This window comes from Chelon labrosus (genome assembly GCF_963514085.1).
Source record: "Chelon labrosus genome assembly, chromosome: 12".
NCBI lineage: Eukaryota > Metazoa > Chordata > Actinopteri > Mugiliformes > Mugilidae > Chelon > Chelon labrosus.
This window is the reverse complement of record NC_140345.1, coordinates 16,175,715-16,196,800: the sequence shown is the minus strand read 5'-3', so window position 1 is coordinate 16,196,800 and position 21,086 is coordinate 16,175,715. Positions and strand designations below refer to the sequence as shown.

Genomic DNA, 21,086 nt, shown 5'->3' with positions numbered 1-21,086 from the left:
CTGAAAGAAAATTTAAGCGTGCATTTGCAGTTTTTGTGACTTTTTCACCAGTTTTCTGAATGTCATGTCCCCAAAACCATTAAAACTGTTGAGCAGTGGCTTGCAGGCATTTACTACACAAAGCCGAATTCAGTTCTTCCACTCATTTCAAATGTATACATCTCTCTTACACATTTATTTATATTTATTTTTTCCTTTTGTTCTATCTCTTGGACTCGTTATCCACCCCTATGGCTCAGACACAAACCCAAACAAACATAGGAGGAACCGTGGAATACGATATCCAGTCTTGCTCACAAACCTTGGCAATTATCACAAACATGCAATCACAAGCACATACACACACTCACACAGATCAAATGTTACACGCAAACACACACTGAGACACGCCGTTTTGTTGCCTGCAAAACAATAGCAGTGAGGAGTGATTTAACAGGGCTAAAGAGAGATGCTCTGATCTTTTGGACGTTCTCTTTGAATAAGCATCTTGAGAGATGAAGGAAAAGCACACTTGCTGGCTTGAGCATTTAGTTTTAGCCTCAAAGTCAAACTCAAAGTAAAATATTTCAGTGCTGGTCACGAAAACTGAGAGGATTACTGGTGGCTTTTGTTAGACAAATGTAAAATCAACACAGATCAAAGTTAAACAAATGAATTGTCTTAAACGAGGGCTGAACATAAGTAGTTTAGACAGAGGAAAACCATAGCAATTTAAGGAAGAATACAAAGTGAGTCGTACGTGCGTGGATGACAGAAGGGATAGATGAAGTTAAAATAAACCAAAAAGAAGATATTGAAGTAAATTAGAAAGACAACACATTTTCAAAACACCCTTTTGAACCCTGTCCATTCTCTGAAAAACAGAATAGCTTGAGAGTAGCTTTCAAACCTGTGTCCTTAGAAAAGCAGTCTAGGTCAATCATTTCACGTTCAGACCCATACACACCCTGTCTGGTGCAGCTCAAGGTACCTTTTCAGTCAATACACTGATTCCTTATCTGTCTGTTTATGCACTGCTCCAGCCTGTCTTTTACAATACATTCAAATACCTGCCTCATACTTTGATAATTTCAGACACGTAATCATATCAATTCTAAATTCTGATATGTATTGAGAAATGGGTATTTTTCTAACCTGAAGTGTGTATTAGTCTTTATCTGGCTGCACTAAAGAAAGGAAAGCTATGTCAACCACTGCTGCCTGCAGAGTTTACAATCTGATACAACTGGCTCTGACAATGTATGCTGTCGAATTAGTAACAAGCTTTCATCTGAGATTATTGGCTTAAAGATCTGTAGAATGGAAACAATTAATTAGAAGTTTCAGTGGAGCAATAAAGCAAACTGTGAGTCAGTTTGCTTTGACTAGACCTAGACACCATAACTCCTGACAGTAAGACAAATGGACTATAGACTCACGATGTACTCTTTAATAGGCTGGTGGCATCTTAATCCAAAGGAATCAGATGCAGTAGATGTAACATGTATCAACAAATGTGAATGTACTTTAGTATTTGGAAAAAACCCCGACATAAATCCATACTCTCACCACCAACCAAATCGATTGTAGCTTCTTGTCTTGGTTTGAATGGCCTTTGATAATGTGCACAGGTAGCACCATCTAAAATATGATCGCTATTGTGTGATGTGATTTTGATATTTTGATGAATAGATCTGGAATGTCTGGTGTTGCACAAACGGACACAAAAGACACAACAGAAGAAAGAACATCCACTGAGATCTGTCATCTTACAAAAGTTTAGTCGTACTCATATATTGTCTAGAACTTTTCCAAGGATGTTTCAGTAAATCATCTGCTGTGATTTTATAGAGAAACTGCCATGGAATCAAAGTTACGAATACTGTAAGTATATAGGTTTTGAATAGCAATGAAGCAAATAACCAGCCTTTATGACAAAATTTTTTTTTTTAAATATTAAAACAACAGTATATGAAATTGGGAATACAGAGAAGAGCAATGGGATACAACAGAGTAATGACTCTTTCATGACATGCATGATGAACATTTTAGTTTCTTGGATATTTGGAATAATGAACATAAGGGAGAAGCATAATAATAGACTGACAGAGAACAAAGGAATGACTTCTAATATTTTAACTTTGGTTGGGTTTTCATCAAACTGTAATTATAATTATTATTAGTAGTAGTTAGTTAATTAAAATGTGATACAGTCTGTAAATACTTTTTGTACATTTAATATATTTACTCCTATACCTTATACTATTTTGCATCTAACTTGTATTTTTGCACTATCTTGCCATGTCACTGTAACACCTATATTTCCCAAAGGGCATCAATAAAGTGCAATCTCTTATCTTGAAACAAAGGTCTAATTTAGCCACAAATAAAATGTCTTTCAGTTTTTGAAGACATTTTATAAGAAATAATCTTATTGAGAACACTTGGACCTAGTTTTAACAGCAAAGTGAAGAAGAAGGAAATATATAAGGCATAGGATATTAGACCAAAAAACATATTTAACAAGACCACACACACAAATGCATGTGCACACACAAACTCTAAGACTGTAGATGTAGTGGCAACACAGTGTATCTGTAGGTTAGTTTAATAACAATTACCCTGATGAACCCCTGTAAAAGCACACCGGGCTAAAGCGTCACTAGCTGTGTGCGTGCCTTGAGGCTTTAAACCAGACCTCTAATATGTTCTTGGCTCTTGTAGCTTCCCCCGCCCTCTCTGTGGAAAGAGCTGGGGAAGTGTGAGAGTTTTTTTGCCCAGACAGAATGCTGTGCACCTGCATCAAATCTACAACCCCCCTCCAGGTCCTCTCAAGCATTCCCAAAGCTCACCAGCCCATGCCTCTCTCCCTCATTCTCTCTCTCTCTACCTTTTACAGACACACACACACACATACATAAAACACATAAATGGTTACACTTAAACAAAGGTAGAGCTGCTGTGAGCTCCAAGAATCAGAAATGAAACAGTAAATCTTAAGAATGAGAAAGAAGAAAAAGGGTACGTTTTCCAACTCAGTTGTGATAAAGTAAAAATGCAAATCCTTGAGTGTGCCTTACAAGAACTGAGAAATGCTAGACAGATTTGTTTAAAACAGCCTTTCCAAGAATGAAGAATAGCGTCCTCAGAGTTCTCAAATTAAACAATGCTCTGTGTTGGGTCTTCATAAAGGTCTTCATAAAGGCTGAGGTCATGAAACTGGGACTTTCAAGAAGATTCAGAGAAAGCAGTATAAAGAATGGGAAATACGTGAAGGTTGGTACATGGTATTCAGAGCCAACTCTGATAACTTTGGAGGACTGTTCTAAAACATTCTCACAGTATTCCTAAACTGGTTGATAAGAATTGCAAATGGAAACTTGTACATTACATTTCTGGAGGCTGTTTCAAATGAAGTACCTTAATGGTTGATAAAGGTATACCTCTAGGATCGATATTGGGCCCACTATGTATTCTGTACATAAATATTATTTATTTTCCAACTTTCTATTTTATGTAAATGATAGATGGGATGTGTGCTCTCAGCTACAACTTTTCTGCTTTGAAAGCAGAAAAAAATTATATATAATCTGCCATAATATCTACTTCTGCTGCCACTTGCATTAAACCACAAGACACTATATACCACAGTAATATTAGATTCATTAAACAGGATAGCTGTTGCACTCAGGCACTCACTGTGTGTTACATGAAAAGGTTAGATGGTCATCACTGGCATCTAGATTGAATTTGTATTTAATCCCAGTTGAGTTCAGATATAGTAACCATGGAGGAAATGATTTTCATTATTGTGATCTTGTTTATGTGTAATTTGCTCTCAGGTAGCTCTTGCAAAAGATGTATTCATTCATTCATTCATTCATTCATTCATTCATTCATCTTCTGTACCCGCTTATTCCTGTTAAGGGTCACGGGGTAAAAGATTTATAAGATTTACTATTTATAAAACCATGCCAGATGTCAACAAATGCGGGACACACAATTGTCTTTAAGTACTGTACTTGGGATTTGAGCTATTGACTAATCTCTAATTTACAATACAGCCATAAAATCTGTTAGGATAAAAAGTTGAGTAGTTAGTGCCACATGCTAAATGAGACAGCTTCATTTAAGAATGTAGATAGTGGATAGTGAGTGGAGTACAGCATCAAAGCAAACACAAACGTATCACTGCACTGCACAAAGATGGATATAACACATTTCAGCAACTCATAAAACATTACAAATGTATAAGACCATTGATATATTACAGCTATGAAGAGAAGACTATGTGATTAGAATTAGTTCTGGTGCATGATGATTTGTCACATAGAGCTGATCTATGCATTTCTATTTTTGCAACATGGGTTTGAAGATCATAATCGTATATGACAGTATACTCTGCTCCTATATGCTGCCTCTAGCATGTACACAAAACATACTGTGTATGGTAGCAAAGTTAGACAAAAAACTCACACATACAAAAGTACTTGATTGCCTCATCAATTGCAGCCATCCAACAGAAAAGACAGTCAAGCCTGCCACCAGTGTGACAGATCTAGTTTGCCAGACGAGAGACAGATAGATGTCTCTCTCTCTCGCACACAAACACGCACAGAGGCCTGTGACAGCAGCCCGTAGGCTGTTTAGTGTCTCAAATGCTGTAATGAATCACATCAAAACAGAGACGTGGCAGAAAATACAGAATGAAAGCCTCTGAAACATCAGTTACTAAAATACATGGCATCACACACAAGAGCTGACAAACAAAAACACACATACCTAGTCTAGGACTATGCCTGAGTCTCATTATTTAAAAAAATATGTAGATAAAAGAAAATTAACGACTTCCGCAGTATGTGTGTTGATGGATCTCTCCTGGGTTCTGGTTGAAACATGTCTTTTGATATTTTAAATCATTTTACATCAATAGCTATTAAAATATCAAAATTACTACATGGACAAAATCTTTACAATGTTACATTCACCACGACACATAAACCATTATCTCACAGACACCCGCCTGGAGATATTGCAGAGCACAGCTCCTGACAGACTATGTAACAAATGCCCTTTGGTCCAAACCAATCATTTCGATACCAAGCTTCATATTGTTAAGCAGAGATCATGTCTTTTTCTCTGCTAGAAAAGTAAAATCATATGTCACATAGCCACAGTGATTGGAAACATCCTATACTCCTTCATTAAATCATCCAATGTGGGGCCTTTTGACAGAGTGTGTGCGTGGAGGTGTGTGTGTGTGTGTGTGTGTGTGTGTGTGTGTGTGTGAGTTGGGTGTGGGGGACCATGCCTCTGGCATTACAACATTTATGTGACACGAATTGTGTGTGTATGCAACTGTAGCATCAATCAGAGCTCAGCTGTGATTGTCAGGCTGATTGTCCGTTATGTCCCTGGTGGCATTGAGACCTTAGTGTGTGTAATGCACGTGTGTGTGTGTGTGGGTGTGTGTGTGTGTGTGTGTGTAAGATACAGAGAAAGCGAGAGAGCGGGAGAAAGTGCATGTGTAATGCACACATCTATACATCCACATTAATCTATAATTGCAGCTGCAACTAATGCCTTGGCAACAGCAGTATGATTATGATTATCACTGGAGGCCACACCTGAAGACACAACAAATCATACATGCATAGGAAGGCCTATCTTGAAAACGCGCCTGATTGCTGTTCAAGGCTAGCCCTCTGGTCGTCATATTAGAATGAGAGAAAGTATGTGTTGTGATAAGGGGGGGAAAAACATGAGCTACAGGGCCAGCTCTGTGGGATGAGGCAAGGATCATGTACTCCTAATGCCTGACTGGGTTAAAAGCCGGATCATGACCTTTGGTGCATATCCTATCTCGTTCTCCTTGCTTCTTTTTTTCAGATTTTAAATGATTGTGCTAATCCAAATAAAAATAGTGAAAAAAAGGTGATGATTGGTTGTAAAACTGATAAAACCCAGAGAATTATATGTGCTCCTGAGATGAGCTGAAAAAAAGACGGTTTTGAATGTTGTAAAATTGAAAAGAAGGGAGTGGGTGCAACTGCAGACGCAGAATTACTTCTGCTACAATTCATGTGTCAAGTTGCTGGTTTTAAATTCTGTTTGTGAACATTGAGAAGACATATATTAGCAGTGAGGTGTTTACATAGGATGGATTATAAGAGTGTGGTGGCTGGATAACAGGTACACAAGCATTCACCAACAGTTTAACACAAATCGACTCTAACCTAAACCAGAAGTTAATCCTATATGATTTATCTTTAATTATAAACCCGGCCTTCATAAATAATATTATGTTTAGTGTTGTTATGTTATGGGTACTCTGTAGCCTCTAGTTTGTGGTGTTTTATTCACTGAATATTCACTGAAAAGCAATTTTGAAAAGGGAAAATACTCAATAATCTAGGAAACCAGTACATGTCTAAAAATATTGGTTTCTGAAGTGGTTTTCCTTTGTCGTGTGTTGCTTTTTCATCTTTCACACCACTCTGCTATTGTCAGCAAGAAATAAAACAGTGTCAGTTCATGTCAAGGAAGCCATAACTACGTTTGTACAGCACCTACAAGGTTTTTGCACAATTATGATGTGCTTCTCCCCTTTTTTTCCTTGTGTGTACATATTACTGACAGGGGGTTGAAGTACTCTGCACTGAAGAGATTCTTGCTCTTGGACATTCAACACTTTGATTCTCTTCATGGGCTAACGATTCAGAGTCAGTGTGTATTTGTGTGCGCCTATATGGTTCGGTATACCTGTGTCCTCATCATCTGTCCAACTGATAGCACATTTTGAAGTGTTGCTGTGATGGAGTGTTAAGTACTCTGCTGGCTTTTCTCTCTCAACATCTCACTCAGGTACCCAAGGACAAGAAGTGAAGGAAGTGAAGTATATGTTCTTTATGCTTTTTTTTTTCTTGTTTATTTTTTTTCCTTTAGATCTTGTTCTTTATTTGACAAACACAAGCGAGTAACGTGATAAGTCTGTAAGAAGGGATGAGGCAAATATGTCGAAAATGTTGTAATCTTACTTAAAATACATCAAAACAAGACACAGTGAAAACTAAGATCTAGTTAAAGCCATTTCTCCTCAATATAAGAAGCGCAGGTTTGAAAAAGCAGGAAAAGCAGCAAAAATACAACCCAGCAACCAATGCCTATGGCCACTGGTAAAACTAAAAAGGATGAAAAGAGGAGACAGAATGAGAAAATGCTGACAGGACATCTTGACAGAAAGATGTATCAATGAAATGTTAACTTCACGCAGGAGAAGAGTGGAACCCAAAGAATACAGTTCCCTATAGCTTGAGTTACAATGCACACTGAATTCACTACTAAATGATCTGCTTTATTCCAGTCCATTTCTCATGATCCCAGAGTTAAAACCACATTTTGTCTTTTCATTAAACATCTCACTACTTCAAATCTGATTCTATTCAGATTTTTACTGTCTCTATTTAGCACATCTCTTTCAAAAATAACATCCCTTAGCATCCCTTATTTAGTCTCGATAAGGAAATATACGAATAATTAAGAAATTATAAACTGAAAAGAGTTTCAGGCCTCAACACTCTTGCCATTCAAAAAAAACATCCCACAATCATCCTTACTATTTCCTGCATTGTTGCAGCTTTTGTTTAAAAATTAATAAATAAATAAAATCTGTGTTCACAGCGATGACACGATAACGTTTCCTCCCTAGCAACCTAAATACTACATAAATTGAGCAAGATTTAAAGTAAAATGGCACATATTAAAAATAAATACACTAATGTGTGCATGTGAGTGATATATACTAAACATAGACAGCAAAAAAAAGCAGATGAATGGAATGAAGTTTGCCTGTGTATCAACCACAGGGTAAGAAATAGCTGAAAAACCATCTCTGATGTGCGTGCCGCTCAGTTAGGCACTGTATGGGCAATGTGGGAGTATTCGATTATGAATCAATTTTTGTGTCACTGAGACAAAAAAAAAAAAAGCAATGACTGAATTGCAGGAAAATATGCAACACTTGCAAACAATGTGCAGATTAGTAAGTGACAACCCCAAAAGGAAGCTCTTCAGGTGGTGGTAAAAGGATTCCTAACACAGCATACATAGAATGTCCTGTTCTGATGATTATGTAATTTATTATTACTAGTATCCAGCTTTTTCTAGGTTGAGAGGAGATTAATGTATTATGGCTGTTGGCTGGCCACAGGCTCAATGAGAGCTGACGCAAACCCACAATGATTCATATGTGCTTACTGGCCAATGTATGGACAATATGCAGACTATAGCATGATATCCGGCCTTTCAAAGGAATGTAAAGACATGTCAAAGAGACAATGAATGGGTTCGGACAGTTTGAGAGACTAAATTAACATATCGTGCCTCCTAATGCTCTAATCCACATAGAAAGAAAGGCAGTGAGATGCTGTAAAGATCAAACATAACTGGCATACACACAGGGCTGCATGGCAGATTCTAACTTAATTAACTTCAGTTTAAAATATCAAACTAGACGCTCATGATTTAAAAAAACAAAAAACAAAAGGCTTTTTCTTTAATATTATTTAGCAGATGGCCTGTTACTCTGACCAGATATTGAGACAATAATCTACATTTTTACCTTTTCAATTCAAACACTTAATCCCCATCAATAATCATACAGGAACACCAGATTCTGCAAAAGCTAATCGACCAGCTGAGAAAAATCAGTTACATTATTTAGAAATGATATTTCATCCTTTCATGCCAGTTTGTCCATCTTTCCATTCATAGATGAAAACAAAAGAGGACCAGTCATTTAAATATCAATTACAGGATTGTAACTATCAGTTGTATTTCATATCTATATTTCATTTCATGTCTATATTCCCAATTAACTACTTTGTCTATAAAATGTGAAAAGAAAAAAAGTAAAAAATGTTAGTTAAGATTTTCCACAGCAAAGGTTCAGGTCTTCGAATGTGTTGGTTTACCCAACCAATGGCGCAGAAACCTAAGATGTGCACTTTGTTGTCATTCAAGAAAAACATCTTTCCCCACAATGCTCACACTGGAGAAGCGGAATCAGCAAATGTGGGATTTTAATGCGTTTTCCAAATAGTTGCCAATTAATTTCCTGTTGATCAGTGATTTAACAATTTGTAAAAAATAATCAAAACACACAAGTCATAATCTTGGAGAGAAAAAGTTGGATTGGCTTTAGCAAGATGAGACCTGAATACGAAAATGACTCACAAAGAGAGCAATATTAGCACTTCAATGGCGTTGATTGATTTATGGCAGGAGGGGTGGGTCAGGTTGAACTGACTCCGAGAGCACACACACACACATTCATGCACACTCAGATGTAATGAGCATTAATCAAAGGGAGCAAGTAGTAATCAGACAGAGCTTTAAGAGGCAAGTCTGCTCGCACACAGCTGTGCCATTCAAACCAACAGTCATCAGGAGCAGACAAGACATACAAAAAGCCCAATCCCTTAGCATTCATGCACGACCAGTAAAATAAACACGTAGCTAACATCCAGGATACACTCAATAAGAGCACTCTTGTTTACAGTTCCTATTAAACCACTTCAAATGAGCTTGCTTGCATGTTGCAATGTGTCTATTTATGACTGCAGCCAGAGTGTTTCTGTGAATTCAGTCTTTTAATGGTCACTATGCATGGAGTAGCAGTATAAAATTGCTAAACTAGCATGTGTGTGTATTGATATAGTTTATAAAAAAATCAATAGCCTGAAGCCTTTATGACCGAGACTGAGATATATGGATGTGAAGACAGCAGTCAGTGAAGAAACCTGAATTTCCAGAATAGATGTTGTCATGCATCTGAGTGCAAGAGGTGTGCAGATGCAGACAGCATGTGGGCAAGCTGAGCCATCTCTGAGTGTGGGCTAATGGCACAGATGCAAATAAGGGAGTGATCTTAGTGGCTTTTAATCATTTGAATGCGCATTATAGCAGCCTGTGTCTGTACAATTTTGAATGTGACTCTGCATGTATTCATAAAAGTGTTCCGTTTGACTTTACGTGCATTGATGCTGCCAATGAATTTGCCTCCCTGAATGTGTGTGTACATTTTGAGAGGCTGATTTTGCATACACTGAGCCCACAGCTGATGTCTGAACAAACTGGGATACAACGACCAACATGTCAGGTGCATTCATGGATTGTTCCAGGTGTACTGTTTAAATAGTGTGAGTGAGGTGTTCAACTGGCAGGTAAAGAACTGCTTCAAAGAGTATGTGAACACATATGCAAATATATTTTCTATGCAACACAGAAAACAGGGATTACCTCAATATGTGTCTCGTGTTTCAGTGTGTTTTTCGTTCCAGCAGATGCCAGGCTGTTGGGTGGCATATGGGTGGGACGCAGGGCAATTAAAGGGCCAGTGCTGTGTGTGTGTGTTTCGTGTGTATGTGACAAGCCACATGACTGAGTGGGATTTAAATGTTCATCCAAAATTAGACCCTCTATGTCACTAGCTCTGACAAACATACACACACATGCAAGCATCTTTTTCTTCTTGGCCACCCCTCTGCACATAGATTGTAATGCAAAGATGAATATAGTAAAATGAGAATACAAGCTTCCAGTAAGAGGAAACTGTTCACTAACCCATAATATTTTGAGGGGAGCAGGGCTTAGATTCTGCATTGAGATAGTTCAAAGTGTATGTAAAGTGACAGGAAATTGTGGATGAATGTTATACTTTTTGTGAGTATATGTAAAACAGTATGTGATGTTTTATTCTAGATATTAAAAAACATTTAGCATAATCAGCAACTGATATGCCAAATTCACTTCAAATTGGAAACACTTTCTCAATAAAAGCATTTTGTGTGTTGAATGTATGACTGTTTTTAAATAATAAATGAGTGTGCTCAGCGTGACATCATTATTTTATATATTCTAATTTAGAAATATCTTCTTGGGTTTTGACAAATTTATTTTCATTTATTTTCTATAAATTAAAAGGTACAATATGTGTGGCCTTGAAAGTAGAGCGTAACAGTACTACATAATATGCAGAAGCCATAATTCTATAAGATGACAAATACAGACTAATAAAAACCGGGACGAGATGATAAGAGACTCAGCGGGACATGAGGAATGTTGTGTAGTATATCACATACATAAAACTATGTATGCTTGACTTTTACTGGCACATATCACTACCACATATAGTATCTTAAAAATTTTTAAATATGTTGACCTTGATTGTGTGACCAAATCTCCTTTTGCCATTAATCCCATGCGGTGATGACCACTGGACAATACATACCAACTGGCATACTGGCCTGTGGTGGACTAGATACATAAACAAGCCTATGCACCCAATAAGATCCTTTTGCAGTCAACACCACATACTACCCCGCTTATGGGCATACACTGTCAAGCTCTAATGTCAACGGGCATTTACCCAGAAGCAGGTCAAAGCAAGTGAAAAAGACTCCATACTAAATTAGATTAATAAACTAGCCTGTGTCCTCTATAAGTCCTCCACACAGTTCTCAGTACAATCCATACTTTCCAGCAGAGGTTATTCGCTCATATATGGCACCATAGATACATAAACAACTTGCGTCCTCAATAAAGGCCTAAGGCGTTTCATGAACCACTCTGGGAAGTGTTATTTACTCATGAAATAGGATATCGTATTATATAGTTTTCAAGCCAGCCGGTGCAGTCGCTGAATGACTTTTGACTTTTTTTGAGGCTGGCAAACAAACAATAAAAAATGTGAAATATGAAAAAAACACACACGATACAGTATATACTTCGCAGGAGCCTAAAGCAAAGCAGTACAGGACCTATCAAGTAGAATTTTAGTTTAGAGGAATCATAAAAAAAATATAGTAAAAGTATAAACTTCTTGAACACATTGTAAAATTTTTGCTGTTAACACTGAAAACCACACATTAACATAAACAAAAAGACAAACTGAAAGCGTCCATAAAACAGTGGTTCACAAAATAGAAAACAAAAACTTATGTACTGCAGCAATTTCAACATACGAATGTAACTTATATGAAAACTACATAGATGTCACTATAAATAGTAAATACATACTAGATCCTTAATGTTCAACCGTATACAAACAGTACACAAACGCTTGCCATAAATGTAATAGCCTTTCAATAACAATGCAGCAACTATTGTACTTTAAGTACAGTCACATATAACAGACATAAAAAAACAAGAGTCACACATCATCAATAAAACCATAAAGCACAGGTTGTCAATACACTGTTCTATGTGTACTACACTGGAAACACAGTCTGAGGTCAATAAAACCTCCACAGCACAGCTAATACCTCCAGAAGTAACACAATTAATTTACATTATCTATCAAATAATAAAAACTGAACAGAACCGACAATTTACCCCACAGTCGGTAAAAAAAATAGCCTCTGTCCTTAATGCTCCCCTGGACTCTCACAAAGCTAATGCCAGATGTGTAAAAGATGACACTTATCAGAGGACATAGACTAATCCTATAGTCTATACTGTCGTTGCCGACGGGGAGTGAAGTGCACCGCTTGTGTCTTAGTTCAGCTTTAGCTTGAGGACTTATTGTCACTACATGTGTTGTCCTGATGAAAAAAAAAAAATTCCCCAAACAATGTAATTACAATGTGGCCTTGCAGTGACTTGTACACATACTGCCTCAGAGTACAGCAGTCAGAAGGCACTAAATACTCACACACATACACAAGGAAAGGCATGCATTCTTGTCAAAGCCGCATCAGCGACAGAAACACCACATACAGTAAACAAACTCGGTCTCACACACACAAAACTGAATGATGGAGGGTTTGAAAAGACACAAATTCATGAACACCTTCAAAAAGATGCACATATTTCTCCAGATAAGCGCACACAAAGAGCTGTAGGGACACTTCGAGTTAATTTGTTTATGCTGCAGTTCCTAGAAAGGATTGTGCTCAAGGCAGTACATCACTTCTGCAAGAGAGGAGATGACTGGAACTGGTTTGCCTCTCCCTTCATTTTTCTGTCTCCTGTTTTTGTTTTCATTCATTGTCATTCTCCATCTATGCGCTTCTTACACAGGTGTTTATCTACCATAAATGCCGTTGATGTCCATCCCCACAAACTGGGGGAGGGGTGAGACTGATCGGCCTTCTGCAGCATCACCAGGAGAAAACCTTGTGGAGCTTTGTGACCTCAAAACTACTTTTACACTGAGTTTGGTCTGATAGTTAGGAGTTGGTGTTGGCTCCTTCTCTATCATGTTTCAAACAACTTATCAAATAATGTCTGGAGAAGATGTTTTATTATATGGTTTATTTGCAAGAAGTCTGTTTACACCAATGTAGATTTCCTTAATTGTCTTTTGTCAAGACACTAGACCCCAAACTGCTCCTGATGGCAGGCAAGCACGTGCATGACAGCTCCATTGCCACTGGTTTGTGTGAATGGGAGGATGACCGACAAAGTAAAGCTGTTTCAGTATCACGATGGTAGAAAGACACTATATGAGTGGAGACCACTTTAACTGGTGTAATAAGTAAGTAAGTATAAATAATAATGATTTTCGGTTTCGATCAGAGCTACCAATTGAGGTTAAACCATTATCAACACTAACAATGCTAATTAATAACTTTTGAGATGAATAATTTCATTTGGTCAAAGTTAAAGTTTGATTTTTTTTTGTACATTTCATATTTAAAAATGTCATTATGAGAATATATAAAGTACATGTCGTGGAAATTTAACATGCAATCCACTGCTAGAAAATAGTTCAAATAAGAGTGTATCTCATTAAACAAAACAGGCACAGGTGTACGTGGACTGGTGGCCATTCAGCATTTGATCTTCCCCGCTTTCTTTCCACAAAAGCATCATGTCATCAAATTGGCTGAGGAGCCCTCAGGGTACTGCCCCTCCCTTTCAAAGATAGACCTATTTTAACAATACGCTAGAAATACATGTGACTCGGATAGATTGTAGAGAAAAAGAGTGAGAGAGAGAGAGGACACAGAGAGAAACCGAAATCCAGGTCATTTTAATTGGTAAATGGTTGTGCTATGCTTTCTGATAGCTGACCTATACAAATCATAGAAATGTATGTTAAATAACTGCACAAAAAAGGTGAAGAGAGAGTAACCTGAGGTAGAAAAATGTTGAGTAAAGGAACAAAATTCCTGTTTTGAATGACCAAGAAAGCTGTTTAGTAACAAATGTATTAGGATCTAAATTAATGCAAAATGTTATGTTGAAATGCATTCGATTATCATGTAATTTCAATGGTGTTGGCATCCACTACCAAATTTCTGGTACTTGGATATCCATTAATTACAGGATTCATAAATTTTCAAATCAAATCAAAACACCTATAAGAAAATAGACCAGGACACATACAGGACACCATTATTTAATTCATTAAAATTGCAATCCAATAATTGCCAGACTCCTTATTATAATAGTACTATTATTATAGCATAGCCTGAGAACCCACCAAATAAGGGGGCGTGTCAAATGAAGCAGACGTTTGAGGCTCACCTGTGCCCATTCACTTTTTTATTTGCTTTTTCCCCCATGAACTAAACAGTACCATAGATGAAAGGAAATACCTGCTGCATTCAAAAGAAAGAGAAAATCCATGATGCTTTTTTGCTGTTTAAAGTGATTAAAGTCCACTTTTTCTCTGGCAAGACTTCAAACAACTATAGCTCGCTCCAACAAGTCCTGGCTCTCATATATCAACATACACTCAGATGAGTAGCAGTCAAGGACAAAGAAAGCAAGAAGAAATGATGAGCAGTATGTGTAAAAGCTAAAATAATATCACAGAAGTAGAGAGAGAGGATACTAATGCATTCAATCAGATGACACAATAGACTTTTCATTTAAACATCAAAAAAGTAAAAACTTCTGAAGGTGAAATGAGAAGAAATGTAAGAGGAAGAGGGGAAATGACACATGTATCTGCTTTATAAAACTTGTTTCCTTTGTCTCCTTTTCACAGTCACTGCACACACTGTTTCCACATCTTCAACACCTTCTATATTAACAGTTGGCCAAAGCCGAAGCTTTGTACAATAGCACAAAGATGAAATTCTATACTATAACTCTGATGCAATTCTAAGCAACCAAAAGGATACAAAGAAGGCATCAAACCATTAACAACCATCAATACAATCAGAATCAAAAGTTTAAACAACAAGCAGTGGATGGGTTTTAGGACTAGCACTGTCACAAAATATGACATAGCAAAGTTATCTGCATTTACTATCCATGTGAAGATAGTTATTGCCCGATCAAGCACACAGCTGAGAGCAGACTTCTCTGCTCAGCAGAAAGCTTTGTGAGGAGCTGGTATGTTGATTATGAGCATATGATCAACTTAGACACATCCGTTACCAGTGAAAAGTTAACGCCAGCTAACTGGAAATCTACTGACAACCCAAGCCATAACGATATGACCCTGACAGGGTGGGATATATTAGGCATGGACAATTGGCAACCGTAAGGATGTAAGTGACTCTGACAAGGGCCAAATTGTGACGGCTTGGCGACTGGGTGAAAACATCTCCAAAACTTGTGAGGTGTTTCCCGTCTGCAGTGGTCAGTACCCATCAAAAGTGGTTTAAGAAAGGAAAAAAGGTGAACAGATGCTAGGATCATGGGCGATGCATGTGGAGGGCAACGGCTGGCTGTGTGGTCTGATCCAACAGACAAACTATTGTAGCTCAAATTGCTAAAAAAAGTTCATGCTGGTTATGACGGAAAGGTGTGAGAACACTCAGAGCATCACATTTTTTATATGGAACCAGTCATGGTAGCAGCCACATGAATGGCAGTACCCAAATTTCTTAAAAGAATATTACATCAAAACAAGATTCTCTGTGTTATTCACTTCCCCGGTTAGTGATTTAAATGTTGTGGCTGATAGGTATATAGTGGTAGAGCGCCATACAACAAAGCAACCAAGGGACTCAATACTGACAAACTGCCGAGGGCTAGCTAAAATCACTCGTTTTTATCATGTCACAGGCTTATCTCATCCATTATACCAACAACTAATGTAAGCAATGTAAGCAAGCTAATGTAGTGAGCTAAGGCCCTGTCCACACGTAAACGCAAATACGCCAAAACGGAGGTTTTTTTAATCGTTTTGGCCGAGCGTCCACACGTATCCTGTAAACGCATAGCCCTAAAACACACTTTTCTGAAAACGGGTCCCAGGGTGGAGAAATTCGAAAACGCAGCTCCTGCGTTTTCTTGTGGACGGGGAAAACGGGAAAACGATGACGTCATCGCCACACTCCCGAGCAGCCTTCCACATCCCGCGAGACGTCTCGTAACAACATCAACAACAATGGCGGACTACATGCTAGTTTTCATGCTGAAGACGATATTGAGCCTATTAGGTTTACTAGGGCAAAATATCATGCTCCTGTGCCACCACGCTGACCAAAAAAGGCGATTTGTAAACAGCGCTCAAGCTTTGTGCGCATGCTCCGCATCTTCCTCTCCATTTTTGGTGATTTTCTGAAACCGAAACAGCGCCACCTATAGGCCTGGAATATGAAGTAGCGTTTTCGGTCGAGCAGAAACGGACCCGTGTGGACGCGGATATTTCTTGAAACGATGACGTCGAAAACGGAGAGGAAAAAGATCGTTTTCGTACGTGTGGACAGGGCCTAAGACACTTGTAGACACAGTAATGTTACTGCTTACCTTTGTGGTTTATCCACATTTCACTGTAACCCAAGTCGGTATTTCCGTGAGCAGTTTCTAAAAACCAATTCTGTTTTGTTTTTTTTTACTTCTTGGTAGTGCATCTGCCTTACAGCAGCTTTCTGGATATTTTTATTACTTTACTACAAGACAGAAGTGACAAGAAGCACCTTTACGCAATATAAAGTCAATGGAAAAAAAGCTCTCCCATCTGGTGTGGTGAGTGGAGCTAGCACAATATAATTGAATATGTTTTTTTTTGCCAGAGTTAGTGTGATTGATTTTATTATTACATTTTTCACAACTTTCTTTTTTATTTCGGATTTAAGATCTTTTATTGACACCATAATTTTGAGTGTGCACGGAGGAACAAGAATTTTCTTTCAAAAGAAATTCCTTATCGGTCTCAATCAGGCTTACCTTACTTCCCATTTAATCTTAGTGCCCCAATGGACAAGAGTTCCAAGGGTAGTTCATTGTTTTGCTGTAGCGGCTGTGCCACATCTTTTGCATCCCCACCTCACCCTTGCTTGCTAATTACAGCAATTTATTAGCCCCAAACACCCAATTAACAGGCCTTCAGCACAACAAGCAAACACACTAATCTACACACCGCACATTGAGAGACGACTCCACCAAATATTATGAAGAAAAATTAAAACGAGGACCACAAATAGAATAGGTGTCAAAGCTGGTGAAAATGGGCTTTGTCTTCTTTTCTCCTGTTCAATCCCATAAATATTCAGCTTATTCTTTCTCCTAATGTGTTTATTTTTGTTCTTTTGTCTCACTTTCTCCTCTCCGATATGTGAAAGTGCTTGCTGTTTTTTTCCCTTTATCTTTAAGTGATTCTCTCCTTCATTGTCCAAAGCTGTCCAGGATGTTTTGAAAGAGCAGTGAGTAATGATGTTGGTCTGACCATATCACTCATTCGAGTGCAACAGTGGCATAACAAAGGCTACACACACCCTAGTGAAAATAGAGAGGTGAATTCTGCCATGCTGTATTTGGCTGTTGCTGTAAAGACCATGCATCAGTGTAATAAAATAATTCTAACTGATTGATTGGTTGTTTTAATTTCCAGTGTAGTTCACTGCAGTGTTATGACTTTGCCTAAATGCTTGTCGTATAGACATAAAACTGGATTATTGATTAGATGTCTGCAGCAGATTTATAGTTCTGCAGTGGTGGTGTATCTAGATCACTGAAATTTTCTGCCAGTGATGCTTTTTCTTTTTTAAAACAGTGTGACAGGGAGAGAGCTCGCTGTTCTCTGATTACATCATTATGGCAAAGAGTTGAAAGTTACCCGAGAGCAGCAGCCTCTGCCCTGTCATGACATTATGGTGAACCGCAAAATGCCCTGAAATATTTGATCTCATCAAACATACAGAATGTGGCTGAAAACACGAGATACTCTGAGAAAAAAAGTGAACTATTTATGGATAAAAAGAAATACTTTATAAGTTTCTCAAAAATGTCAGGATGTGACAACTTGGGAATAATCACTGTCACAACAACACGTACAAAGAATGTAAGAAAAAATACACTTGCTGTCACTATTTAAAACTGCCTTCATTTAAACTTTAAATTCTGTCACACACTCACACACACACACGCACACACTGCCTGCAGTCAGTTAATGTATCACTTATCCCCCCTGCTGTGCCCCACTTTTTGTTACTCAGTTATGAGAATAAGGCCTTTCCAGTAGCGAGCCTACCACTGGGATTATACACACAGCTCATTTGCAGGGCCATGTGCGCAGAGTGCCTTTGTTCTTTCTTAACACATGTGTGTGAGTGTGTCCTGAGTGTGAAGTCTTGCACTGTGTTTACGTGCACATAAGAAACCAGAAAGAGGCACACAGGCATGAAATCAAATAGCATATATTAAATATGCCTAAGAAATCAGCTAACAAGAGCAACAATTCACTAGTCTAACACATAAATTACGATAACATTCAGTCTTTAAGTTTTAGATTCAGAATCTCTTTGCTAATACTGCTTTGTAATATTATGGGTTCATAATATTTGTCTAGAGTAATATTTCTTTTTGGGTTTAAAATAAAGATGTCCAAGCTCTTTTTTTAATTTTTATTATGTTTAAACAAACTTTTTACTGATATCCAATCATAATGTCAACATACTATATGCAGTTTGTTATTATGTGATTCTTTCTAAGGTGCCATAATTACATATGTTAGAGCGCCTCTGGTTAGTAAGTGGTAACTGGCAGATATGGAATAAAAATCGGACTGATGCTGATGAAGAGATAGATCGGTCCAGCAAACCGCTTCATCTGAGGAAGGACAACAGTGAACCGTTGAATAAAATATCAGTGGCATTTAAGGATTTTTTTTGTTTTGGCTTCAGTTCTGTAAATGCCGACTTATTATAAGACAGATTTGACAATAAAACTATTTAAAGAAGAAAAAAAACAATAAAGAAAATGCCTGTTTCAAACGTGTTAAACAACATGCAAAAAAAAAAAACATACTTAATATATTATATTAAGAACTTAATTTTTCATAAAAGTCTTCAGCCGAGATACAGTGACCGCCATAGAAATAGAAGAGCATTTTTAAGTTCTGTCAGACAAGTGGATAACCTGTAAACATTTAATGGTCAGGATAAAAGCACTACAGCTACCAAGTACAATCAATACCTAAATGCAAGATTTTAAACGATGTTAACACGTAATTTACAATGAAAGATAAGCTCTCCACAGCCTGTGAAATGAGAAGATAAAGTAGCAAACAAAGGAACTTCTGCAGTTTGTATTTCCTGTGTAAAAGCACATTAATTATACAGAGATTGGCTGAGCTAGTCCCCTGTCTTGACAAAGTGCGTGCGACTTTGAATGTGTAATACTGCGATAAGCAGGGATTTAAGTGGAGGGAGTGAATTAAACAACCGATATTAAAAGACACGTAACCTTCACACACTAAATAAAGTCCAGGAATGCATTTCTAACGCTGTATGTCTTCCTCTTTCGTTGTTTGTTTATGTGAAAACATGTAGCCATAGCTAGCTCTAGTTAACAGGACTGAGTATATTAGTCTGACCATGGAAGGAAACAAAGTTAAGCGGAGATCGTTAAAAAGAAAGACAAGGCCGACCACAATTTTTTCCTGAAACCATGCATTTGAATTTCCATATAGATTGCAGTGGGTTTATTCGAATCAAGCTGCAAATATTTCCAATGACTGGCTATGTTAAGCAATCAAGCACAGACAATACAATTACTCCCACTGAAAAGCCTGCATACATGCATGCATAAAAACATATATCTACCAACTTCTGTGCATTCAAGTGAAAACTATGGCAATATTCCAAACTTTGAACAACTCACACAGTTGTGGCATACATATGATATATACATGGGCAGAAAACATGCACACTATGCAGAGAGACACACATACATTCTGTATAATCAGCTGTGATGGTGAAGTGAGACTCCATCCACTACAGAATGGTCATCATTAAGGATGAACTCTAGTTAACGATGCACCCAACAGGGGGAAGGAATTGTACTGAGATGTAATAATCAGTGCTGATAAGGTTGCACAAGTAGATGTAAGAGAAATCAGGTCTTCTTTTTCATCAAGTCAAGTTATTTGCCGTGATAAAATGCTAATTTCATACAGCCGCAAAGGAGAGAGAATATTTCTGTTAATGCAACAAATAGTGAGAATCTTTCTGCTAAATGCTTGTCATCTTAACACAAAAAACTAATATCTTTATGTAATTTTTCTTCTGTGCACTTCATTGCCACAATAACAGAAGACAACGTTTTGTTATTGACCATTGCACACAATGGGAGTTTTCTAGAGAACCTTTCGGTAAGTGTATTATTTATTTTATCAAATATGGCTGATTTATTTTAAAGGAGAGGCAAAATCCATATTTCAAGATAAAAAACAGGATAGAAGGGAAAGAGGGCGAATTACACACATAAATAATAAAACGTAGCTTTTCAAATGAGCCTGGCTGAATGGGAGGCCTATTGACGGAATCAGAAAGCATTCACACTCCTGTCTAGAAACCATTTAGCAACAAAAGCTCTAACACCACTCCTTCATTTATTTGTCTGCGCCTTTCTCTCCCCTCCCCACACACACACACACTCTTCGACCACCACTCCATTCATATGTCAGTCACATCGCATGCTCAAGTAGCTGCAAACCCATAGTTTCGCCTGGCCCACTGATGTGTGTGTGGGGGTGTACAGTGTGTGTGCAGTGTGTGTGTGTGTGTGCGTGTACCTGTCTGTGTTGATGTGTGTGAGTAACACACCTGCCTTTAGCCCAACAAATGGAAGCAATCAACAAGCCATTGCAAGACACACTTTGTCACTTTGAGATCAGGGTGGAGGTGTTGGGGGGCGGAAAG

At 37.8% G+C, this 21,086-nt stretch overlaps 1 protein-coding gene across 3 annotated transcripts in view; it reads right to left on the bottom strand.

Annotated features, from left to right (window-relative positions):
- The window catches only part of cdkal1 (CDK5 regulatory subunit associated protein 1-like 1), a 209,023-nt gene that overhangs the window by 22,157 nt on the left and 165,780 nt on the right, over window positions 1–21,086 (bottom strand). The window contains exon 12 of one of the 3 annotated variants that reach the window (XM_084557650.1): window positions 18,849–18,993. The exons of the other annotated variants lie outside the window; for them this stretch is intronic. Within the exon in view, the coding sequence (XP_084413776.1) occupies window positions 18,910–18,993 (84 nt within the window). The 3' untranslated portion in view covers window positions 18,849–18,909. Of the gene's footprint in view, window positions 1–18,848; window positions 18,994–21,086 lie in introns of those variants that run through there. 3 annotated transcript variants of the gene reach the window in all.